This window comes from Pelophylax lessonae (genome assembly GCF_965119305.1).
Source record: "Pelophylax lessonae genome assembly, chromosome: 2".
Taxonomy (NCBI): Eukaryota; Metazoa; Chordata; class Amphibia; order Anura; family Ranidae; genus Pelophylax; species Pelophylax lessonae.
Genome location: NC_138769.1, coordinates 158220811 through 158247405, shown reverse-complemented (window position 1 = coordinate 158247405; position 26595 = coordinate 158220811). Strand labels below are relative to the sequence as shown.

General features: G+C 46.7%; 1 protein-coding gene across 1 annotated transcript in view; it reads left to right on the top strand.

The window, feature by feature from the left end:
- TSR1 (TSR1 ribosome maturation factor) overlaps positions 1-26595 on the top strand; it is a 48437-nt gene that overhangs the window by 8258 nt on the left and 13584 nt on the right. Inside the window, exons 5-12 of the mRNA XM_082244352.1 lie at positions 89-519; positions 9732-9885; positions 17723-17916; positions 18280-18479; positions 18554-18716; positions 22787-22897; positions 22998-23130; positions 25323-25439. Coding sequence (XP_082100478.1) covers positions 89-519; positions 9732-9885; positions 17723-17916; positions 18280-18479; positions 18554-18716; positions 22787-22897; positions 22998-23130; positions 25323-25439 — 1503 coding nt within the window. The remainder of the gene's footprint in view (positions 1-88; positions 520-9731; positions 9886-17722; positions 17917-18279; positions 18480-18553; positions 18717-22786; positions 22898-22997; positions 23131-25322; positions 25440-26595) is intronic.

The window sequence follows — 26595 nt, the reverse complement described above, 5'->3', positions numbered from 1 at the left end:
TAATAAAGAGTATTGTATGTTTTTTATATGGAGGCTAATTAAGTATGTGCATCATTTCTGATCAATTATCTGTTTACTTTTGCTTCAGTTGTTGCTGTGCAAGGTATGAATGAAATTCCAATAAAAAAAAAGACAGATGTAAAGAAACAGCTGAGCAAAGTCATTGAGAAGAGATTCCCCGATGCCAAGCTCTTTCATTTGGACACTGCACAAGAGGCTGCCATACTCTTTAGACAGATGGCCACTCAAAAGCAGAGACATTTGGCATACCGTAACCGCCGATCATATATTTTGGCACACAAAGCTGATTTCCAGCCATCTGATGACACAGGCCTGGTGGGCACATTAAAAGTGTCTGGTTATGTGAGGGGACAGGAACTCAGTGTCAATGGACTGATTCACCTTGTTGGCTATGGTGATTTCCAGATGAGTCAGATTGATGCCCCTCCAGATCCTTACCCATTGAATATTCGTGCTCGCAAAGAGAAGGCAAAGAAAGGACAAGACGTGGATATGGAGGTATGTTTTTGGTGTGAAATATCTGTGGTTACCTTTTGATACTCTACAAACTCTTAATAGAAAACCTTTAAGAAATGCTAAAAAATAATAAATTCTTTTGAATCCCTCCTTCTGGTAGCCTCATTTGGTGATGTCATATCTGTCATATTTTGCTAGAGATTAAGACAAAAAAATTCTAACAGTATCCCAGATTTTATATTCCATAGTATTGGAACTTGAGGCCTCAATTTAATTGATCCTTGGCCTAGAACAGCCTTCAGTCTTTCTAAACTATTACTGCTCTAGGTGCATGGTTGAATATTGGTTTACATTTTGGTACTACAGATAGCAAAAGACCTATTTTTTATTTTTTTATTTTTTTTGGGTCTACTTTGCTGATTGTAATTGTAAACTAGGACTTTTTTGTGTTCGCAGTAAAAAAAATCCTTTTGGTCCATTGAGATTGCTCTCTTTTATTGATTCTCTCTCATTCTTTTCGATTGTTTGTAACAAATAAGCAGGCATAATATGGGACGGGATGAAATTCTATGAGCTGGCCTCCATTGTTATTTGCCAGTTTCAATTTCTCCTCCATTTGGCAGCATAACTCTAGGTTGCTTAACCACTTCACAGGTGGGGCTGATGACAATTGTAAAGAATGTATTGAGAGCCTTGCCGGTTATCGGCTCTCCTTTTCTCACACAGACACAGCGGGTGAGGAAAGGATTGCCAGTAACCGGCAAGTTTGTGTTCATGTGATCAGCAGCTGTGATTTAACACAGCTGATCACATGATAAAGGGTGTAAATGGCCCTTTAACATGATTTGAGACAAGCCATGTCCAAAAGACACAGAGGTCACAGAGTACAGCCGATGGATGTCCTCACAGAACTGGATGACCACACTGTAGCTGTCTTTTGACAATAGTGCGGTATTGAAGTGGTAATGTGAAGCTGTGCCATTCAACGGGGCTCTGAGAAAAGAATTTGTACTGTGGGTACAAAAATCCTTTTTTCCTTCTTTGTCCTTTTATTTTTTTTTTTTTCTTCATGCCCATCAAGGGACACAGCTTTTTCAATAAATTGACACTAGACTCTGGTTTAAAAAACTGAATTTTTGTAAAATCTTACCTGTAAAATTCCTTTCTCTGAGTCCTCCGACAGTCGCCGCCTCTTCATATTCGTCACAATGGGGTATTAGACTTTGCTCCGAAGGAGTAGCTAGGCAACAGAATATGTTAACATTAAAGCTTTTAACACATCCCACCCTCAAGGGGTGGTCCCCTCAGTCAATACCCTCCTACTTCCTGCAACCATATCTCAGTTTCAGTGGAATAGCAGTAGAGTATATAACCAAAACCCCAAAAGAGGGGCGGGGCCGGCGACTGTCGGAGGACTCAGAGAAAGGAATTTTACAGGTAAGATTTTACAAAAATTCCGTTTTCTCTTACGTCCTCCGACAGTCGCCGCCTCTTCATATTCGTCACAATGGGGACGTCCCAAAGCAGTGCAAACATGAGGGGTGGGAAACGCATCCGCGCCGTAAGGCAACGCAGTCTCCGCATCAAAGAAAGGAACCTTACCAAAGGAAGGAAACCAGCTGGGCAACATGAAAAAGCGTGCTTAACAGGAGCAACAACCCAGGAAAAACAAATAACCTAGGGATAAAAAACGTATCCCAACAGCCAGGGATCCCAACAGGTGACCCTAGGGAACAGCCGCACTAAGAACCTTGCGGCCAAAGGAAGCATCCGCCGATGCCTGAACATCCACCTTGTAGAATTTTGTGAAAGTGTGTACGGTCGACCAGGTCGCCGCCTTACACACCTGGGCTACAGAAGCCCCATGACGACAGGCCCAAGACGTACTCAGAGATCTAGTAGAGTGCGCCTTCACAGGCATAGGGGGAACTTTCCCCTGCAAGACATATGCCTGTTCAACGGTCTGCCTGATCCATTTGGCGATGGTAGAAGCCGACGCCGCCATGCCCTTCCGAGGACCCTCTGGAAGAACAAACAAAGTATCCGTCTTTCGAAAAGACTCAGTCGATTTAAGGTAAACCTTAATCGCCCGAACAACATCCAAAGAATGTAGTCTCACCTCTTTCGGATGTTTAGGCTTCGCGCACAGCGAAGGCAAGACAATATCCTCATTAAGATGGAATTCTGAAACTCGCTTCGGAACAAAGGAAGGATTAGGTCGCAAGACCACCTTATCCAAGTGAATAACCAGATACGGAGACTTGCAGGACAAAGCCGCCAGCTCCAACACTCTGCGAGCCGAAGTGATCACAACCAAAAAGGCGACCTTTTTGGACAACATAGACAACGAGATCCCTGATCTGTTCAAAAGAAGCACGTTGTAACACAGAACGAGATTCAAGTCCCAAGGAGGCAGAGGTTCCCTCCTAGGAGGAACCAGATGCCGCACACCCTGAACAAAAGTGCCAACCAAGGAGTTGGAAGCCACGGGACGTTGAAAAAGAACGGCCAGCGCAGACACCTGACCCTTTATCGTAGCCAGCGCCAAACGCTGGTCGACACCTGTTTGAAGGAAGGACAATACTCGAGAAACCGAGTACGTGCGGGGTGAAAACCCCCTGGACTCACACCAGGCAAAATAGGCCTTCCAAGTACGGTAGTAAACCTTCCCCGAGGAAGACTTCCTCGCGTTGATCAAGGTATGAACGACCTCCTCAGGGGAGAGACCCCTCTCCTTCAGGACCTCGGTCTCAACAGCCAGGCCGTCAAAGCCAGCGACTGTAAAGCAGGATGGTATATCGGCCCTTGAGACAGGAGATCGTCTCGAAGAGGTAGACGCCACGGGGCGTCGACCGCCAGATTCACGAGGTCTGCGTACCAGGACCGGCGAGACCAATCCGGCGCCACAAGAATCACCGTGCTGCGTTCCGAGTGTAACCTGCGAAGGAAACTGGACAGCAACTGAATTGGTGGAAACGCATACATCAGCTTGTACTGATGCCATGGGGCCACTAACGCGTCCGACGCGTCTGCCCGAGGGTCGCGCGTCCTTGCCACGAACCTTCTCACCTTGTTGTTGAGACGAGACGCGAACAGGTCCACATCTGGAAGACCCCACTTCGCGCACAACATCTGGAAGACAGCCGGGTGGAGAGACCATTCCCCCTGATCCAGGGTCTGGCGACTCAGATAGTCCGCCTGCCAGTTCTCCACCCCTGGAATGTGAACCGCCGTTATCGCCGGGACATGAGTCTCGGCCCAAGACAGAATGTCGGCCACTTCTCGAGCCGCTCGGGCACTCCTGGTGCCCCCTTGGTGGTTGACGTAAGCCACCGCCGTGGCATTGTCCATCTGCACCCGAACCGGACAGCCCTGCAGCCGGTCCGTCCAATGATGAAGGCAGAGATTTATCGCACGCAATTCCAGAATGTTGATCGGGAGGGAGGACTCCTCTTCCGACCAAGTCCCCTGGGCGGACAGAACGCCCAGAACACCACCCCAGCCCGACAGGCTGGCATCCGTAGTGATCACCGTCCACGAGATAGGACGAAAAGACTTGCCCCCCGACACCATCGGGGACTGGAGCCACCACAGAAGGTCCCTTCTGGTGCGATGGCCCAACGAGATTTGAAGATCCAGAGATTGAGGTCGCCCGTCCCACCGGGACAGGATCTCCGATTGGAGACCCCGCGTGTGAAACTGGGCGAAGGGAATCGCCTCGAAGGCCGAGACCATCAATCCCAGACATCTCATGCACGTCCGCAGAGACGAGTACGGAACGTCCCTGAGGGACCTGACTTCCTCCTGAAGAGTCCTGAGTTTGTCTTCCGGCAGGAAGACCTTTGCCTGAACCGAGTCCAGGATCATTCCGAGGTAGGGGAGACGAACCGACGGACTCAGCGTCCACTTTGGAAAATTTATCGTCCAACCAAACTCCTGCAGAGTTTGCATCGTGACAGACAGGTCCTTTTCCAGACCCTGGCTGGTCGCAGACCGAACCAGGATGTCGTCCAGATACCCCAGGACAGAGATGCCCTGGGCCCTCAGCAATGCCAGAACCGGTGCAAGCACCTTGGTGAAAACCCGTGGAGCCGAGGCGAGACCAAAAGGTAACGCCACGAACTGGTAATGATCCTCCGCAATGGCGAATCGAAGGTACCTCTGGTGACCCTCGAAAATCGGGATGTGAAGATACGCATCCTTCAAATCGATGGAGGCCATGAATTCCCCCGGAACCAGGGCAGCCACCACCGACCGCAGGGATTCCATGCGGAACTTGCGAACCCGCACAGAGCGGTTTAGAGCCTTCAAGTCCAGAATTGGACGAACCTTGCCCTCCTTCCTGGGCCCGGTGAACAGATTGGAATAAAACCCCCGAAATCTGTCCCGATGAGGCACCGGAACCACCACTCCCTGAGCCCTCAGGTCTCGCACCGCTCTGGAGACAGCTGAAGATTTGAGGGAAAAAATCTGCTCTCCGGCCGAGAGAGAAACTCGATCTTGTAACCAGATCGAACGATCTCCTGAACCCACCGGTCCCGCACGCGGGCCAACCAGGGTTGAAGAAAACCGAGCAAGCGTCCCCCCACCCCAAAACTGGGTGAGGGCGCCCCTTTAGGCCGCACTGTTATGGGCAGCGGGTCCGGACTGACCGGACTTCTGTTTACCAGACCAGGGCTTCTTTTGAGAGCCCTGTCCCTTGAACGGTTTCCCCTTGTAGTGCGACCGAAAGGCACGAAAGGACCCCTGAGGAGGCCGAAAATTAGCATGTTTCTTCCCAGAAGCCCCCTTAGCCTTGGGGAAATGGGGCAAGAGAGTGCTCTTACCTCCGGTGATCCCCTTAATCAACGCATCCAAGGACTCCCCAAAAAGGCGAGACCCATCATAAGGCAGATTGGCTAAGGTCTTACGCGAAGATTGGTCCACCGACCAACACTTCAACCAAACCAGGCGGCGAGACAACACCGCCACGCTGTGTACACGTGCAGCCAATGGGACTAAGTCCAAGTCCGCATCACACAGATACATGACACCCTGGTGGATTTGATCCACCATATCCAGGGTCGCCGGCGAGGCCGAATCGGCCACCAGGACGCGCCTAAGCATCTGCGTCCAACTTGCGACAGCCTGGGCCGCCATAAGAGAGGCAAACAGAGCTTTAAGCATCGAACCCGTAACAGAATAAGTATGACAGGCAAGAGACTCCAGTCTTCTATCCGTGGCATCACGGAACACCGGGGAATCCTCTGCAGGAATCGCAGTGGATTTGTTCAAAACCGCAATTGCGTGATCCACCGGGGGTGGCACACACCACCGTTCATCAGTGGAAGGCGAAAAAGGATAACGCAGCTTGAACCTACTTGGCACAGCAAAAGGTTTGCGTAAATTGCACCATTGTTCCTTAACAGCGCGCTGAAAATCATCATTGCAGGGAAAAACCTGCGGCGTCCTGCGTTTTCTCTGCGTCCCATAAGCCGCCAAGGCAGCGGGGGGACACACTTCATCCTGCAAACGCAGCGTTTGTTTTATGGAAACAATCAATTCATCCATGATTGCAAGCTCTTCAGGCGAGCCAGGGGGAGAATTATCAACCCCCTCAACCTCAGCCTCCACCTCGGACCCCACGAGATCCAGGGAGGAGCGGGACCCTGATAAGGAGACCCCCGCCATAACAGCCCCATCACCTTCACCCTCAGAATCAGAGGAAATAGAAACTCTGGGTCCTTTAGTAGATTGAGCAGCCACCAGCATCTGCACCTGAGCAGCAAGGCCAGCCACAATAGTGGCCAAATCCCCCCCTGGGGGGGAAACAGCGGTCCCCTGGCTTTCCACCAAGGTGGCAGGAAATTTGCCCTCCTGAGAATCCATTGCCCCAATATGATATGCCGGAGAATAAAGGGTTAACTGCCCCTTTAACAAGCGCGGCGAGCGCAGCCCACCGCACCACACACAAGCACAATGAGACCCCCACAGGGAACAATAAACTGAACACAGGCAATGGATATAGCAAGAACAGAAGGATAAAACTTGAGGAGACCCTTGCCGCTGCTGCTGCCTCGATCGGTGTACCCAGGAGAAGAGGAAGTGATGAAACCAGGGCGCTCTATTAAAGCCTATGGGAGGCTACAAGAAAATGGCCGCCTGCATGGAGAACATGCGGCCGGAGCGAGTGCAGGCAAAATGGCGCTGTTTGGCGCCGAAACGCCGCTCCTACAGTACAGTTATGCATATAACACCATCCATATAAAAAAACATGGCAGATCGCCGCAGCGATCGCTGTATCGTGCCCCAACATGCCACAAAACATGCCCCACAGCACACAGCTTCTCACACTGAACAAGGCTGACACAGACAGTGTCACACAGCTCCCCCCCCCCCCCTTGCAGCCCGCAGCATGCAGCAGAGTGATAGGGAGACAAACAGTGTGAACAGAGGCAGGTTACACAGTCCCAGACTGACACCCCCCCCCCCGACAGACAGGTCCCCACATAGATACACTTACCTCTCAATGGTGTGGGGGACCCGCACAGGCGAACAAGCCGCTGCACATGAGGCAGGGAGAGTCGCATACAAGACGCACAAAATTGGGGTTAAGAAACCGCACAGCGTCCAGTGAAGTAGCCACCTCACCAATCATCCCTGCACCGAACAGGGATGGGTCGTTCACTGTGCCAGGAGCGTTACCTGGCTGAACGCTCGATGGCAGGCTGGGAAGCCACTGACCCACGACCTGCGACCAGGGGGATCAGCCCGAGACCCAGCCCGCATGATCCTCTTCATCAGAAGAACTAACTAATGCTGACAAAAAGAACAGCTAAGCAAAGAGAGAGAAAAAACTCAAACAAAAAATCAAAAAAGAAGAAAGAGGCTGGGGCACAAAGCCCCAGCACAGAGAGAACCAGCTACTCCTGACAAGATAGACATTGAAACTGAGATATGGTTGCAGGAAGTAGGAGGGTATTGACTGAGGGGACCACCCCTTGAGGGTGGGATGTGTTAAAAGCTTTAATGTTAACATATTCTGTTGCCTAGCTACTCCTTCGGAGCAAAGTCTAATACCCCATTGTGACGAATATGAAGAGGCGGCGACTGTCGGAGGACGTAAGAGAAAAATCTTTTCAAGTAGGTATTCTTATCTAAATATGTACCTTCTATTGCCCTTATACGGGCTGACTGTTTACAATCTGCAGGGCTTGTGAATGAACTACGAGGCCCCTCATCAGCGACTTTTAGAGCTGCATGATTCTGGATAAAATAAGAATCACAATTTTTTTGTTTTGCTTTGAATAAAGATCATGATTCTCGGCATAACATTATCTTTCACATTACACAAAAAAACATTGGGCTAACTTTACTGCTTCGTTTTTTTTTTTTTTTTTAATTCATTAAAGTGTATTTTTTTTTTTTTTTAAAAATTGCATTTGAAAGACCGCTGCGCAAATACAGTGTGACATAATATTTTGAAATGACCTCCATTTTATTCTCTAGTGTCTCTGCTAAAAATAAATAAATAAAATATTTATATATAATAGAATGTTTGGGGATTTGGTTCTAAGCTATTAGCAATTACTTAGAAGTAATCTAGCAAAAAAATATTGATTTTTAACTAGAAAGCAACATGTGTCAGAAGGAGGTTTAGTCTTTAAGTGATTAAACTGCCCTCATTTGAAGACAGAGTTCATCCGTTTGATCTAAAAGAACCAAATGGTACAATGTTTATTTTTATCTCATCCCTGAGCAATGTTGTGATAAACTTTGCCAGCTGCCTTTTTTCTTTTTTGAAAGCTCTGAGCAGAGAACAGTTCTGTACTTGTTTAACCTGAATCGTGGAAATGTGGTATTAAGATCGTGAGGGGGGTTGAATCGAGAGCATAATTTTTTTAACGATTAATCGTGCAGCTCCAGTGAATTTGCAGTCTATTTGAGACTACAAGCCGTCAGCTGCAATGGCTGACAGTAGTTGTGGTTCATGCATTCAAAGGAAATTGTGAAATGAATGACGCGGCCATGTAGGTGGAGCCCCGCAGAAGATCCCATCACAGGGAGGTGGGGAAAGGGGGAGAGGCTGCAGCTACTGGAACATGTTCCACCCTAGATACAGATGGAACATGCATCATGTTCCAAAAGATGAACTTATGTTTTAATGTGTGCAAAGTTTGTCATGAAAACCTGGTTCTTAAACACTTTATACCGCTGGACATCATATGACGTCCTGGTCTTTAAGTGGAGATATCTGAATGATGGGTGCAGCTGCAGGCATCATTCAGATATCACTTTTTTTTTTTTTTTTTTTAGCCAGCGATTCCCTTCACCATAAGAACAATCATAGTGGCTGTTCTTATTTGTTCTTGTCTGGTGCTTTTACCGGCTCGCCTGTGCGATCAGGGAGCTGGAGAAGGTATCTGCCAGCGGCAGAAGTTCACCATAGAGAATACCGAGGACCAGCAGTCTCTGACTCTCGGAGGCCCAGGCACATTGTTATGGTGTCACGCCCGGCCTGGCAGTACTGGTAAATACTGCCGTGATCTCGGTTGGACAGCCAAGATCGTTGTGTTTTTTTTATCTCAGGCTTTGCAGCCTGCAGGAGAGAGCTGAGGTCTTATTGACTCCAGATCTCTCCATAAAGAGGACCTGTCATGCAAGGGAAAGTGTAAAAATAAACAATAAAAAAAAAAATTTAACGTGTCCCTGTCCTGCTTGCTCGCACACGTACGTCACGCCCACATATGTAAACGGCGTTCAATCCACACATGTGAAGTATCGCCGCAAACGTTAAAACAAGAGCAACAATTCTAGCCCAAGGTTTCCTATGTAACTGTAAACAGGTAACCTGTAAACATTTTTAAAGTGTTGCCTATGGAGATTTTTAAGTACTGAAGTTTGGCGCCATTCCACGAGTGTGCGCAATTTTAAAGCGTAACATGTTAGGCATCTATATACTTGGGGTTAACTCATATTTCACATTATTAAAAAAAATGGGGTAACTTTTGTGTTTTTGTTTCTTTAAATTCTTGAAACTGCTTTAAAAAAAACCAAACAAATACCGTGTGACATAAGAAGTTGCAGTGACCGCCATTTAATTCCCTAGGGTCTCTGCTAAAAAACATATATAATGTTTGGGGGTTCTGAGTAATTGACTAGCAAAAAAAAATTATGATTTTTACATGTAGGAGTGGAGTGCCAGAATTGGCCTGGTATGGAAGTGGTTAAAAAGGATTTACCACCATGTGTCTTTGTAACTTCTTCCATTATAGGATGAACCTAATAATGCAGATATGGAAGAGGATGTAAAGGTCCTAATGAAAGCTGATCCAACTGCGCAAGAGACTCTGCAGTCTGAGGTGGTCCCTGACCCTATGGAGGGGGAGCAAACATGGCCTACTGATGAAGAGCTGAGGGATGCAGAGGGTGAGTCTTAGCAAAGCATTCTTCTAAAATAAATCACGTGAATAGATGCAAATTTGAACACACTGAGCGGGTGTTTTGTGGATTTGTTTCTTACCCAACCCAAACAGGTCCAAATTTGTGGGTACAATGAACTGATTTTTGAACAGCCCTGTTTTTATTTATTCATGTTAGTTTTTTCTTTTATTTGCGATCATGCCCTTTAGAGTGGTTTTAATCAGAAAAAGTGAAAATTTGCTTTGCTTTTGGGAAAATTCTAGAAATGTTATTGTCCCTAAGCAGTGGCCTTTTAAACGTTCCTTTTTTTTTTTTTTTCTCGAACCTCCTGAAAAATAGGATACAGTGTCTTGGCTGTATATCTGCAGTGTGGCATCCGAGGCACTCTGCTTGCTAGTCTGGGAAGATTTGGACTGAGATTTGGGGATGTCATTACTGTGCTGTTCACGATTTGCTTTTTCTGGAAGCTTTTTACATAAGAAGTCAAAGCATTGCCTGTACCAAGATGGCTTCCTCCACACACACACACACACACAGTGCAGATACTGAACAGTTTGCGTAAAAGAAGCATTGCCTTATTTTCTATGCTAAACCGATGAGGGAGGGGGAGTTGGAAAATGCACAACATGAGGGCCCACTTCCTCTGGTTCTGTGAAAACAAGTTGAATGACTGTCCCAAGTATTGGGGACCACCAACCTCACCAAGATGAAGAAGAGCCAACCATTCTGCAAGTTGGGGGGGCTATAGGAGTACAATTTTGGCTCTTGTTTCCTCATAGGAATGTCCACAAATTGGGCTTTATCTTGGGAGTAAAGCTACAGCTAACATTAACCACTTGAGGACCGCCCCACATTAGTATATTGCAGCAGGGCGGCCCTTCTGCGCGAACTGATGAACCTGTATGTTGGCTCGTGGTCTAGGGGGTGTGCTGCCAGGGACCCCCTCCCACTGTGTTTTGCACACAGCAGGAACCAATCAGCGGGTCCAGGAAACGCGATGTCCGCCAGGACCCGCCGATCGGAGGAGAGGCAGAGCGGCAGTCTGCCTATTGAACAAGGCAGACCGCCATTCTGTCACGTAGGAAGATAGAGATCTTGTGTTTCTGCTAAGCAGAAACATGGATCTCTGTCTTTCTCCAGTTAGGCCACCCCAAACAGTAATCACTCCCTAGGAGCACACTTAACCCTTTAATCGCCCCTGAGGTTAACCCCTTTCCTGCCAGTGTAATTTTTATAGTGACCGTGCATTTTTTTTTTAGCACTGATCACTGTATTGGTGTCACTGGCCCCCAAAAAGTGTCACTCAGTGTCCGATTTGTCCGCCGCAATGTCACAGTCCCGTAAAAAAAAGAGAGAAAAAAAATTCCATAAATCTATTCCATAGTTTGTAAACGCTATAACTTTTGTGCAAACCAATCAATATACGCTTGTTGGGATTTTTTTAATAAAAAAATATGTTGCAAAATACATATTGGCCTAAACTGATCAATTAGATTTTTTTACATTTTTTTTTATTGGATATATTTTATAGCATAAAGTAAAAAATATAGTTTCTCTTACGTCCTCCGACAGTCGCCGCCTCTTCATATTCGTTACATATGGGGTATTAGACTTTGCTCCGAAGGAGTAGCTAGGCAACAGAATATGTTAACATTAAAGCTTTTAACATATCCCACCCTCAAGGGGTGGTCCCCTCAGTCAATACCCTCCTACTTCCTGCAACCATATCTCAGTTTCAATGTCTAGCTTGTCAGGAGTGGCTGGCTCTCTCTGTGCTGGGGCTTTGTGCCCCAGACTCTTTCTTCTTTTTTGATTTTTTGTTTGAGTTTTCTCTCTACCTTTACTTAGCTGTTCTTTTTGTCAGCGTTAGTTAGTTCTTTGGATGAAGAGGATCATGCGGGCTGGGTCTCGGGCTGATCCCCCTGGTCGCAGGTCGTGGGTCAGTGGCTTCCCAGCCTGCCATCGAGCGTTCAGCCAGGTAACGCTCCTGGCACAGTGAACGACCCATCCCTGTTCGGTGCAGGGATGATTGGTGAGGTGGCTACCTCACTGGACGCTGTGCGGTTTCTTAACCCCCATTCTGTGCGTCTTGTATGCGACTCTCCCTGCCTCATGTGCAGCGGCTTGTTCGCCTGTGCGGGTCCCCCACGCCATTGTGAGGTAAGTGTATCTATGTGGGGACCTGTTCTGTCTGGGGGGGTGTCAGTCTGGGACTGTGTAACCTGCCTCTGTTCACACTGTTTGTCTCCCTATCACTCGGCTGCATGCTGTGGGCTGCAAGGGGGGGGGGGGAGCTGTGTGACACTGTGTGTGTCAGCCTTGTCAGTGTGAGAAGCTGTGTGCTGTGGGGCATGTTTTGGGCATGTTTGGGCACTATACAGCGATCGCTGCGGCGATCTGACATGTTTTTTTATACATGGATGACATGTGTGCTTTACTGTACTGTGGAGCGGCGGTTTCGGCGCCAAACGGCGCCATTTTGCCTACACTCACTCCGGCCGCATGTTCTACATGCATGGCGGCCATTTTCTTGTAGCCTCCCATAGGCTTTCATAGAGCGCCCTGGCAGCATCTCTTCCTCTTCTCCAGGAACACCGATCGAGGCAGCAGCAGCGGCGAGGGTCTCCTCAGGTTATATCCTTCTTATCCATTGCCTGTGTCAGTTTTATTGTCCCTGTGGGGGTCTCATTGTGCTTATGTGTGGTGCGGTGGGCTGCGCTCGCCGCGCTTGTTAAAGGGGCAGTTAACCCTTTATTATCCGGCATTTGTAATAGGGGCAATGGATTCTCAGGAGGGCAAATTTCCTACCGCCTTGGTGGAAAGCCAGGGGACCGCTGTTTCCCCCCCAGGGGGGGATTTAGCCACTATTGTGGCTGCTCAGGTGCAGATGCTGGTGGCTGCTCAATCTACTAAGAGACCCAGAGTTTCTCTTTCCTCTGATTCTGAGGGTGAAGGTGATGGGGCTGTTATGGCGGGGGCCTCCTTATCGGGGTCCCGCTCCTCCCTGGATCTAGTGGGGTCCGAGGTGGAGGCTGAAGTTGAAGGGGTTGATAATTCTCCCCCTGGCTCGCCTGAAGAGCTTGCAATCATGGATGAATTGATTGCTTCCATAAAACAAACGCTGCGTTTGCAGGATGAAGTGTGTCCCCCCGCTGCCTTGGCGGCTTATGGGACGCAGAGAAAACGCAGGACGCCGCAGGTTTTTCCCTGCAATGATGATTTTCAGCGCGCTGTTAAGGAACAATGGCGCAATCTGCGCAAACCTTTTGCTGTACCAAGTAGGTTCAGGCTGCGTTATCCTTTCTCGCCTTCCACTGATGAAAGGTGGTGTGTGCCACCCCCAGTGGATCACGCAATTGCGGTTTTAAACAAATCCACTGCGATTCCTGCAGAGGATTCCCCTGTGTTCCGTGATGCCACGGATAGGAGATTGGAGTCTCTTGCCCGTCATACTTATTCTGTTACGGGTTCTATGCTTAAGGCTCTGTTTGCCTCTCTCATGGCGGCCCAGGCGGTCGCAAGTTGGACGCAGATGCTTAGGCGCGTCCTAGTGGCCGATTCGGCCTCGCCGGCGACCCTGGATATGGTGGATCAAATCCACCAGGGTGTCATGTATCTGTGTGATGCGGACTTGGACCTAGTCCCGTTGGCTGCACGTGTGCACAGCGTGGCGGTGTTGTCTCGCCCCCTGGTTTGGTTGAAATGTTGGTCGGTGGACCAATCTTCACGTAAGACCTTAGCCAATCTGCCTTATGATGGGTCTCGCCTTTTTGGGGAGTCCTTGGATGTGCTGATTAAGGGGATCACCGGAGGTAAGAGCACTCTCTTGCCCCATTTCCCCAAGGCTAAGGGGGCTTCTGGGAAGAAGCATGCTAATTTTCGGCCCCCTCAGGGGTCCTTTCGTGCCTTTCGGTCGCACTACAAGGGGAAACCGTTCAAAGGTCAAGGCTCTCAGAAGAAAGCCCTGGTCTGGTAAACAGAAGTCCGGTCAATCCGGATCCGCAGCCCATAACAGTGCGGCCTGAAGGGGCGCCCTCACCCAGTTTTGGGGTGGGGGGACGCTTGCTCGGTTTTCTTCAGCCCTGGTTGGCCCGCGTGCGGGACAGATGGGTTCAGGAGATCGTTCGATCTGGTTACAAGATCGAGTTTCTCTCTCGGCCGGAGAGCAGATTTTTTCCCTCAAATCTTCAACTGTCTCCAGAGCGTTTACGGGACCTGCACCTGGCGGTGCGGGACCTGAGGGCTCAGGGAGTGGTAGTTCCGGTGCCTCATCGGGACAGATTTCGGGGGTTTTATTCCAATCTGTTCACCGTGCCCAGAAAGGAGGGCAAGGTTCGTCCAATTCTGGACTTGAAGGCTCTGAACCGCTCTGTGCGGGTTCGCAAGTTCCGCATGGAATCCCTGCGGTCGGTGGTGGCTGCCCTGGTTCCGGGGAAATTCATGGCCTCCATCGATTTGAAGGATGCGTATCTTCACATCCCCATTTTCGAGGGTCACCAGAGGTACCTTTCGATTTGCCATTGCGCAGGATCACTACCAGTTCGTGGCGTTGCCTTTTGGCCTCGCCTCGGCTCCGCGGGTCTTCACCAAGGTGCTTGCACCGGTTCTGGCATTATTGAGGGCCCAGGGCATTTCTGTCCTGGGGTATCTGGACGACATTCTGGTTCGGTCTGCGACCAGCCAGGGTCTGGAGATGGACCTGTCTGTCACGATGCAAACTCTGCAGGAGTTTGGTTGGACGATAAATTTTCCAAAGTCGACACTGAGTCCGTCGGTTCGCCTTCCCTACCTGGGAATGATTCTGGACTCGGTGCAGGCGAAGGTCTTCCTGCCGGAAGACAAACTCAGAACTCTTCAGGAGGAAGTCAGGTCCCTCAGGGACGTTCCGCACTCGTCTCTGCGGACGTGCATGAGATGTCTGGGATTGATGGTCTCGGCCTTCGAGGCGATTCCCTTCGCCCAGTTTCACACGCGGGGTCTCCAATCGGAGATCCTGTCCATGTGGGACGGGCGACCTCAATCTCTGGATCTTCGAATCTCGTTGAGTCATCGCACCAGAAGAGACCTTCTGTGGTGGCTCCAGTCCCCGATGGTGTCCGGGGGCAAGTCGTTTCGTCCTATCTCGTGGACGGTAATCACCACGGATGCCAGCCTGTCGGGCTGGGGTGGTGTTCTGGGCGTTCTGTCCGCCCAGGTGACTTGAACCTCCCTTCCGATCAACATTCTGGAATTGCGTGCGATAAATCTCTGTCTTCATCGCTGGACGGACCGGCTGCAGGGCTGCCCGGTTCGGGTGCAGACGGACAATGCCACGGCGGTGGCCTACATCAACCACCAAGGGGGCACCAGGAGTGCCCGAGCGGCTCGAGAAGTGGCCGACATTCTGTCTTGGGCCGAGGCTCATGTCCCGGCGATAACGGCGGTTCACATTCCGGGGGTGGAGAACTGGCAGGCGGACTATCTGAGTCGCCAGACCCTGGATCAGGGGGAATGGTCTCTCCACCCGGCTGTCTTCCAGATGTTGTGCGCGAAGTGGGGTCTTCCAGATGTGGACCTGTTCGCGTCTCGTCTCAACAACAAGGTGAGAAGGTTCGTGGCAAGGACGCGCGACCCTCGGGCAGACGCGTCGGACGCGTTAGTGGCTTCGTGGCATCAGTACAGGCTGATGTACGCGTTTCCACCAATTCAGTTGCTGTCCAGGTTTCTTCGCAGGTTACACTCGGAACGCAGCACGGTGATTCTTGTGGCACCGGACTGGCCTCGCCGGTCCTGGTACGCAGACCTCGTGAATCTGGCGGTCGACGCCCCGTGGCGTCTGCCTCTTCGAGACGATCTCCTGTCTCAAGGGCCGATATACCATCCTGCTTTACAGTCGCTGGCTTTGACGGCCTGGCTGTTGAGGCCGAGGTCCTGAAGGAGAAGGGTCTCTCCCCAGAGGTCGTTCATACCTTGATCAACGCGAGGAAGTCTTCCTCGGGGAAGGTTTATTACCGTACTTGGAAGGCCTATTTTGCCTGGTGTGAGTCCAGGGGGTTTTCACCCCGCACGTACTCGGTTTCCCGAGTGCTGTCCTTCCTTCAAACGGGTGTCGATCAGCGTTTGGCGCTGGCTACGATAAAGGGTCAGGTGTCTGCGCTGGCCGTTCTGTTTCAACGTCCCGTGGCTTCCAACTCCTTGGTTGGCACTTTTGTTCAGGGAGTGCGGCATCTGGTACCTCCTAGGAGGGATCCTCTGCCCCCTTGGGACTTGAATCTCGTTCTATCTGTGTTACAACGTGCTCCTTTTGAACAGATCAGGGAGATCTCGTTGTCTATGGTCGCCTTTTTGGTTGCGATCACTTCGGCTCGCAGAGTGTCGGAGCTGGCGGCTTTGTCCTGCAAGTCTCCGTATCTGGTTGTTCATTTGGATAAGGTGGTCTTGCGACCTAATCCTTCTTTTCTTCCGAAGCGAGTTTCGGAATTCCATCTTAATGAGGATATTGTCTTGCCTTCGCTGTGGGCGAAGCCTAAACATCCAAAGGAGGTGAGATTGCATTCTTTGGATGTTGTTCGGGCGATAAGGGTTTACCTTAAATCGACTGAGTCTTTTCGAAAGACGGACTCCTTGTTTGTTCTTCCAGAGGGTCCTCGGAAGGGCATGGTGGCGTCGGCCTCTACCATCGCCAAATGGATCAGGCAGACCATTGAACAGGCCTATGCTTTGCAGGGGAAGGTTCCCCCTGTGCCTGTGAAGGCGCACTCTACTAGATCTTTGAGTACGTCTTGGGCCTGTCGTCATGGGGCTTCTGTAGCCCAGGTGTGTAAGGCGGCGACCTGGTCGACCGTGCATACTTTCACAAAATTCTACAAAGTAGATGTTCAGGCATCGGCGGATGCTTCCTTTGCCCGCAAGGTTCTTAGTGCGGCAATTCCCTAGGGTCCCTTGTTGGGGACCTCTGGCTGTTGGGATAAGTTTTTTATCCCCTGGTTATTTGTCTTTTCCTGGGTTGTTGCTCCTGTTGAGCACTTGTTTTTCCTGTAGCCCAGCTGGTTTCCTTCCTTTGGTAAGGTTCCTTTCTTTGATGCGGAGACTGCGTTGCCTTTCGGCGCGGATGCGTTTCCCACCCCTCATGTTTGCACTGCTTTGGGACGTCCCCATATGTGACATATGAAGGGGTGGCGACTGTCGGAGGACGTAAGAGAAAAACGGAATTTTTGTAAAATCTTACCTGTAAAATTCCTCTACTGCTATTCCACTGAAACTGAGATATGGTTGCAGGAAGTAGGAGGGTATTGACTGAGGGGACCACCCCTTGAGGGTGGGATATGTTAAAAGCTTTAATGTTAACATATTCTGTTGCCTAGCTACTCCTTCGGAGCAAAGTCTAATACCCCATATGTGACGAATATGAAGAGGCGGCGACTGTCGGAGGACTCAGAGAAAGGAATTTTACAGGTAAGATTTTACAAAAATTCCGTTTTGTGTTTTTTTTTTTTTTTTTCCAAAACTTTTTTTGTTTATAGTACAAAAAAATAAAAACCACAGACATGACCAAATACCACCAAAAAAAATCTAATTGTGGGGAAAAAAGGACATACATTTTATTTGAGTACAGTGTCGCACGTCCATGCAATTGTCAGTTAAAGTAACACAGTGCCGTATCACAAAAAAATGGCCTGGTCATTAAGGGGGTTAAACCTTCCGGGGCTGAACTGGTTAACAGAAATAAGTGCTTCCCATTTACAACTGTTCAGAATGAGACAAAATCCTGTATATTTGCATTTGGTCCCCTGTGGGGATTAGGAAATGCATTTTAAATGCTGTGGTGTTACTTTTATAAAAGTAGGGTTTTTTTCCCCCACAGATGCTTTAAAAGAAAATGTGAAAGTCCAGAAAAAGGTTCCTAAAGGTACATCCAACTATCAGGCAGCCTGGTTTTTAGATGATGAAGAAAGTGATGGAAGAGGGGAAAGTGAAGATGATGATGATGATGATGACGACGATGAAGAGGATATGGATGATGAGCAAGAAGATGCTATGAATGAAGCAGTATCTGAGGTGCTGAGAAAAAAATTAACTTTATATAATGCTATTGATAATTTATTAGTAATTTGACATATATGTTGTTTGCATAGCTAATGGAAAAAAAGAATATTAAGTGTTTTTTTTTTTTTTCCCCTCAAACATGTTCCTTTTTAAAGCGGCTTTTATAGTACAGTTGTAAATCCATCTATTTTTTTTCTTCTGTTTTATATATTGATATTTTATACCCTTTATTTTACTAGCATGCTAGTTTTTGGCTCAGTAGTTTTGTTTAATGCGGAGCTGGTTTTAAGTCATTTGATATCTCAAAGTCTGAGTCCTCAATTAGACAAATGTAAATCATGTGTTCATTCTTTTTTCCATTTTTGCTGCTGATAGGAGGAGGAAGGCAGTGCAGAAGAAGCAGAGGAAGAAAGTGAGACAGTGACCATCCCAGACAGCACTCGGGATGACAAGTATGATGAGAACTTGGATGAGGCAGAGGAAGAACAGATGTTAGAGAAGTACAATCAAGAGAGGCAAGATGAGATGTTTCCAGATGAGGTGGACACGCCACGGGATCAGTTGGCTAGAACGAGGTATAGTATAGTTTTATGCTCTTTCTGAAAACATGCTGAACAGTGCCTAGACTCATTGGTGTTTGACTGTGTAGGTTCCAGAAGTACCGGGGTCTGAAAAGCTTTCGTACGTCACCATGGGATCCGAAGGAAAATCTTCCAAGAGACTATGCTCGCATCTTCCAGTTCCATGACTTCTTCAGGACCAGAAAACGTGTCTTTAGAGAATTGGAGGAGGAGCAGAATGAAGGCGTCATGGTAACTCAGTGCATTATTCCCGTACATTGCTTGAAAAGCAGCCTGGGTTCATAGACTTAGGGAAATTTGGTGATTTTATTTTCCTTCAACAGAGTAAAAAGTAATAAACTTTATTGTACAAAGAAAAAAGACATATAAATAACTATATATACAAAAATAGATGGACGACAAGGCTGGTTAAAATTGCATGCAATGACAGATCATGTACAAATCAACATTGAAGACACTCAGGTACACATGGTGAAGTGAACCGGAAAATGGGACATTTTCACCATGTGTACCCGAGTGTCTTCAATGTTGATTTGTATATGATCTGTCATTGCATGCAATTTTAACCAGCCTTGCCGTTCATCTATTTTTGTATATATAGTTATTTGTATGTCTTTTTTCTTTGTACAATAAAGTTTATTACTTTTTACTCTGTTGTTAGTGTCTAGTGGCATTTATAGTCCCATACCATTGGGGATTTTCTTGTTTACCTACCAACTGGGATGATGGCCACTAACACTAAGTACTAGGTCATGGGATTACAATTTTCTCCTTTTATTTTCCTTCAACCCTTTTGCTGCCAAGTCCGTACATCACACCGACCTAACAGCATGGGTTTTACACACATTCCTGGTGGCTGTGTGTGTACATCTGACAAGCAGACTTCCGCCTGCCAGATAGAAGCATTTGGGTGACTGCGCTGCTTCCCGATTGCTTCTACACACCCCTGCGCAGCACCAGCCATGTATCCCAGGCTTCACTTACCACTCTGTGGGCCTGGAACTGGCATTGTGGTTGCCGCTGGGTGGAGGGGAGGGAGAAGAGTGGACTCATGTCAGCCCTCTTCTCCCCTTCTTTTTGCTGACCCAGAAAGCAATGTGCTTGATGTCACTTCTGGGTCAGCCTCTGTGCCCCCAGCCAAAATGGATGGGAAAGGGTGTACTGCAATGCGATATGCATTGCATTACATTCAGTGGAGCACAGGGGAGTTATCCAGGGTGTTTTGGAAACCTGTCACCAAAAAATCATCACATAGGAGACTTTTGGTCCTGTATGTGATGGGAAAAAAAAAAGTAAATTTTTTTTTTGTAATAGTAGAAAATTAAAGTTACACCCAAGCACATAAAATCCCTCTCCCCCCCCCCTCCCAAAAAAATTGAGACACCCCCCCACATATATGCACGTACGAATGTAAACGCATAAGTCGGGGTGCCTACGCATAAAAACGTTGTTTGCGATACACATGTTGCAAATTGCCCCGCACGCTGGAGTGGGAGCAATATTTCTAGCGCCAGACGACCTCCTTAACACCAAGCTGATGACCTAAAGGGGGCTTTTAACCACTTGTCGACCAGCCACCGTACTTATAAAGCTGCAGGTCGTCTCTGTCCCGCAAAATGACGTACGTGTACGTAATTTCACTGGACAGCTAGTGGAGGCGTGTACGTGCCGCCTGATCACAGGGGGAGTCAATCAGCGGGCCCGGCGGACACGATATCCGCTGGGCACCCGCGATCGCTTCCCGTGGAGACAGAACGGCGGTCTGCCAATGTAAACACGGCAGACCGCTGTTCTGTCAATGATGAACACAGGGATCCTGTGCACCTCCTATTTAGGAACACAGGTCTCTGTCTTCATCCAGCAAGTCCATCCCCCACACAGTTTGAAAGCACCCCCTAGGGACACATTTAACCCTGATTGCCCCTGGTGTTAACCCCTTCACTGTCAGTCAGCACTACAGTAACAGTGTATATTTTTAGCAGTAATGTCACTGGTCCCCCAAAAGTGTAAAAAATGTCAGGTGTCCGATCTGTCCGCTGCAATGTCGCAGTCCCGCTAAAAATCGCTGATCGATGCTATTCCTAGTAAAAAAAAAAAAAGTAAGTAAAAATGACATAAATCTTTCCCCTAGTTTGTAGACGCAATAACTTTTGCACAAACCAATCAATATACAGTTATTGGGATTTTTTTTACCAAAAATATTTGGCAGAATACATATTGGCCTAAAATTATAAAAACATTTGATTTTTACATTTTTTTTTTATTGGGAAAGTTTTATTAGCAGAAAGTAAAAAATATTGTTTTTTTTTTCAGAATTGTCGTTAATTTTTGTGTTTATAGTGCAAAAAATAAAAAATAACAGAGGTGATCAAATGCCACCAAAAGAAAGCTCTATTTGTGGGGAAAAAAGGACGTCAATTTTATTTGGGTACAGTATCGCATGACCGCACAATTGTCAGTTAAACTAACTCAGTGCCGTATCTAAAAAAAATGGCCTGGTCATTAAGGAGGTAAAACCTTCCAGTCCAGAAGTGGTTAAAGCATTGCCTATGGAAAATTTAGGGTACTGAAGTTTGCCGCCTTTTAAGGTTTGACATGTTGGATATCTATTTACTGTTTTATGTAATCTTCAGGGCTAAAATTATTTTTTTAAGCATGTGTGCAAAAAAAAACGCAAAAACGGCTCTGGCGGCGAAAAAGTTAAAGTGAAGCGCTAGGCAGATGTAAAAGACATTAATTTTATATTAGCCGTACATTAATTGACACTTCCTTAAAGCCTAGTACACCTGGGCCGAATGTCGGCCGGCATCAGCCAGTTCAATAGAAACTGGCCGACATTCGGCCCGTGTGTATGGCAGCGGTCCAACAGAAGTCGGCTTCTGTCGAAGGGGCAATAGCTGAGAGCGATGACCAGTGTGTTCAGGCTGTCCGATCAGCCCCCCTTTCCCCATCAGAACACAATAGCACAACAGGGTAGATCATTGTACTAACATTGGATTGTTAGTACAGCGGTTCCTCCTCAGCTGTCGTTTTTTTTTTTTTTTGTTCAGCCATGCTGGGTTGAACGAAAAAAAAAGCTAGTAGTGTGTCTGTCGAAGTCTCATGAACGAAAAAGGTCTGCCGACTTGCTCCCAATCAGCCCTCTCAGCCAATGGCTTAGAGTGCTTACCAGAGTGTTCTGGTGAGGGGCCATCCCCCCCTGTCAAAACACAATAGCACAGCAGGGGAGATCACTGTACTACCATTGGATTGTTAGTACAGCGCCTCCGATCTGAGCTATCAGTTTTTTTGTTCCCTTCAACCCGCTGGTGAACGAAAACTAGTGGTGTGTACTAGACTTAAAGGATAAGTACACATTTTTTTGCAGATATTTTTTTTTTTTTTTTTTTTTTTTTTAGGACCCTGGAAAGCATTGCACCAGCAATCAGAAGATCACTGATGCCATGCAGGACTCCTGCAGACTGTCAGTGTAAGCTGTCTGCCCGTACATCATATGAACAGGCAGTTTCACACTGACAGGAAGAATCAATGCACTACCAGAGGCTCATTGAGAACTACAAGCCGACAGCCGCAAAGGATGTCAGTATTTGTAGTTCATTAAATCACAGAACTGTGTAAATGAATGACCAGGCTATGTTCTTTTCAAAAAGAAACAGCAGGTACAGGAGACTTATCCCCTAAGGAGAGGCAGCGAATTGCTGAGCGGGTGCAGGAGCGGGAACATGTTACATGTTCCACCCTAAAAATAGGTGAAACCTGTAACCTGTTTTGCAAAGGAACTTATCCTTAAATATATTTTAAATGCAAACAGTGCGAGTTTCAGAACTGGGCTTGGTATTTGCCTCTTGCAGTGCACTTTACTGCAGGGCTCCGCTTTGGGGAGAGGAGAAGCAGCAAAAGCAAATTACTGCGCTGCAAGGAGAGAAGAACAAAGAGTCAGGGAGCTTATCAATGTGCGATTTCTTCTTTCAATGTCCATGCACAGGATGAGGATGGGGAAGAGATCTTTAAGTATTACTGAACTGCAGAGAAAAGTTCTCTTTTTCCTTCCAAACGGGGTTATGCTGTGTGGCAGAGCTGTGCAAATCTCAGGACTTGATAGACATAAATAAACATTTTCTAGCTGGTAAAACAGGTCCCTCTTATTTGTTACATCATCTCTGCATTTAGCTGTTTCCCTGTAGTGCAGCTTTCACTTATTCTGAAAGTGCTAGTTGCCTGGCTGCTATGCTAGCTCAATCTGTCTAGCTACCCCAGCTGTCTATTTACTATATTAGTAATGGTAGATTTCTTTTTTTTAGGTTGGTTGGTATGTTACTGTACATGTAAGTGGAGTACCTGTCTCTGTATTGGAACACTTTAAACAGGGGGCACCGCTTGTCCTGTGTTCACTTCTTCCTCATGAACAAAAGGTGAGTGTTTTTAATATATTCCAGGTCACTGAAGTGTATTTTTAGAACTTGATGACTTTCAGTTGAAGTTTGGATCTGTTTAGCTATATTCTATTGACAGATGTCAGTGGTAAACCTGCTGGTTAGAAGACATCCTGGGAACACTGAACCAGTAAAAGCCAAAGAGGAGATGATCTTCCATTGTGGATTCAGACGTTTCCGAGCATCCCCCCTGTACTCACAGCACACATCTGGTATGAAAACTGCTTGCTTGTCTCATGTTTTCATTTTGTCCCACTTGTTACCCTGACATTACCAGAAGCTGCTCCTGTCCAAGGTTAAAACATACTGATAATAAATGAATATTACATTTTTTCTGAGGCGAAGGCATGGTTTGTCTTTGAAAACCCATGTTATCTGATAGCATCCTTCTGCAACTTAGTTTTAATTTGCTTGTATAATATTGTCTCTAAATATAACCAAGTAAAAAAGTTGTTTCTAAAGCCAGGAGGACTACTTATATTTTGCTTAGCTGATGACTGAAGTCAGGCAGCAACATTTTTTAAAATTACAAACATGTTAAACTTACCTGCCCTGTAAAATTGTTTTGCACAGAGTGGCGCTGAATCTCTTGACTTCTCTTGTTCGAGTGCTATTGGGGGCATTTGTGTGGGCTCAATCCTGAACCAGGCTGTGTTCAACCGTAGTCCAACTCTGCCCCACCCCCTGTTCATTTGACTGATAGAAGCAGGAGCCAATGGCTCCCGCTTCTCTCAGCCCAGCTTGTGAGAGTACAGAGAGGGGAGAAAAGAACTGAAGCCAGGCACAGTGCTGGATCCATAAAGGTAAATGTTAGGGGAAGGGGGCTGGGGGGCACTGCTAATGTAAAGTTTTTTTTTTTACCTTAATGCATAGAATGCATTATGTAAGGTACAAAAACCTTTTACCTTTTACTACCACCTATCCCCCCTTCTTAACCGCTTTAATTCAGTAGAGAGCACATCACATACAGGTATGAAAGGTTTTTCATGCCAAGTGCCAACTTTTAAGACCTAAATCTATCAGTTCATGTAATTTACCATTGTGGACCGGTTTCTGTGATGTGGAAGTGTTGCAGTGGACCAGGAAAGGTCCAAGAACCACAGTGTACATTGCTATTGGAGGCTTGGAGCTGGTCCTCCTTGTGGTAGCAGGAATTTTTTTATAAGCAGAGAGTTGCTGTCTCTGCATATCGTTTTAAAATTGATTTGAATTTGTGCATTACTGTTGGAGAGCTGTGCACACCTGTGCCCTCTATTGACAAATGTAATACAGTATGTTGAGATTGAATAGCAAAACTAGGCTTATAAATGTTTTAAGGTTTTTTTGTAATTTTCAAAGTATGCAAACCTAACCATTACAAAAACAGTAAAAGAAGTATGGGATTCATGGAAAAAAAAAGAAAAAAAAAAAAAAAAAATATATATATATATATATATATATATATATATATATATATATATATATATATATATATATATATATATATATACTCACCTTGGTGGCTCCAGACAATGAACTGAGCAATCAAACACTGCTGATCGCTCCGCTTTCGGTTTTCAGGCTGCAGAGAGCTGGTGACTGTCAGTCACTGGCTCTCTGCTTTGCCCCTCCAGCACTCACTGGAGCACTCAGCTGGGGAGGGAGCAACTGGCTCAGGCTTCCAGCTGAGCCAGCTGACAGTCCAGGATCCCAAGCCTGGAACCGTTCTGTGATATCTGCTCAAAATGAGTCACAGGAGTGCAGAATAAACTGCACCCCTGTCATCCATATGAGAAGTACAACCAAAAAAGCTTTATGGCTATACTGCTTTAAAGCAAATGTTTAGTGGGAGCCCATAAAAGTATTTGTATTAACAAATGACCCCCCTATACTGTATTACTAAATGTTCAAAGCAAATCCAAAACAGCACCATTGTTAAAGGATAAGTTCAGCTTTGAACCATGTTACATGTTCCACTGTTTTTTTTTGTTTTTGTTTTAGGGTGGAACATGTAACATGTACCAGCATCTGTAGCCTCTTACAAGGTACCAACAGACAGCTATGCTAAGGGTCTGCGGGAACCCGAGATTGCACCAGAGATGTTCTTCAGGCTCCTTAGGGAAAATAAAATACACATTTTATTTACCTGCAAAAAATGTACATTTTATTTGATCTTTTTTAAAAGTGAACTCCTCTTTTAAGGGAATCGTAGGTCCTCCAAAGGTAAAGGTCTTGTGCAATGTTTTGAACCACACCCGCAGCTTATTATAAAGCACAAAGTATAATCGAAAACACAAACATTACTCTGAAAAGTTGGTTGACAATTTATCCTTCAGACCATACCTCAGGTTACTGCATGTAAAGGAGGCATTACTATTTAAAATATACACAGGAATTTCAACCCTTTTTTTCCCTTTTATTCCAGCGGACAAACACAAATCGGAACGTTTCCTGCGCTCTGATGCTGCTGTGGTTGCTACTGTATATGCTCCTATTGCCTTCCCACCTGCCTCAGTATTAATGTTTAAGCAACGTAGTAATGGTAAGGAAGCTGGTGTTAATCACCTTCTCAGCTACTCAAAGTTTATCTAAAAGTCTACACTTTGGTATAGGCGGAAAAATATGTATTTCTGTGTACCACCCCTCCCTGCTGCATTGTTAATGACCCTTAAATTATTATTATTTTTAAGTGTCACTCTGTTGTTCCATGCTCCTTTTTGTGGGCCCCTATGTTGGAATTGTGTTGGTAGCACTACTTCAGACTTTGCATTTAGATGGCTTAGCTACTACAGCAGGGATCTTCAAACTACGGCCCTCCAGCTGTTGCAGAACTACAAGTCCCATGAGGCATTGTAAAACTCTTGACATTCACAGACATGACTAGGCACAATGGGAATTGTAGTTCCAGAACAACTGGAGGGCCATAGTTTGAAGACCCCTGTACTAGAGCCTTCTAAGTCTTCCAACCATGCATGAAGCAACCCTATTTTTTGGGCTAATATGGGATGTGTATACAGGGGGTTATTGTGGATTTTGAAAGCCGAACACACACCTCTCATTGCCCTATGTCTGCATTACTGGTTTAAACATTGTAGTGCAGCTGGGCAGAAGCACTGTCAAACGAACAAAAGGTGTTCATGGATGACATATATTCCTTAAGAGGACTAATGTTAACCTTCAGCACCAGTTTTAGAAAACAGTGCCTGGAGATTCAGTACTTAAAGTGGAACTGTGGCCAGGCTATGGTTAAAGAAATAATTATATTTTTTAACAGAAAGTAAATACTGTACACTTTAAAACAAACCCTTGCTGGCCTCTGTGGGAACAGCTGCTTTGGTGTAATTGACCTTCAAATTTTATAGCAGAATCGTCTCTGTTTTACTTTTCATTTTCTCTTAGTAGCTTAGCTACCCTGTCAGTCATTTAATCTTTAATGTAATACTAAGCAAGCGCACAAGAAGTGTGGAGAGCAGGACTGCTAAGACCTGACTTGTACTCAAACGCTTCTATTGTGAATTTGAGGATGAATATTCCACAATGACTGTAGCTACAGAAGGGGTCAGAGGTTTTTTAAAGCTTATTTACGGCTTGCGTATGTTTGACTATCATTATCCTGGCCCCAGTTCTATTTTAACAGGGCAGCAGGTAGGTGACCAGGTGAATGACTCATCTCAAAGTATGTATCAAGCTGGGGAGCA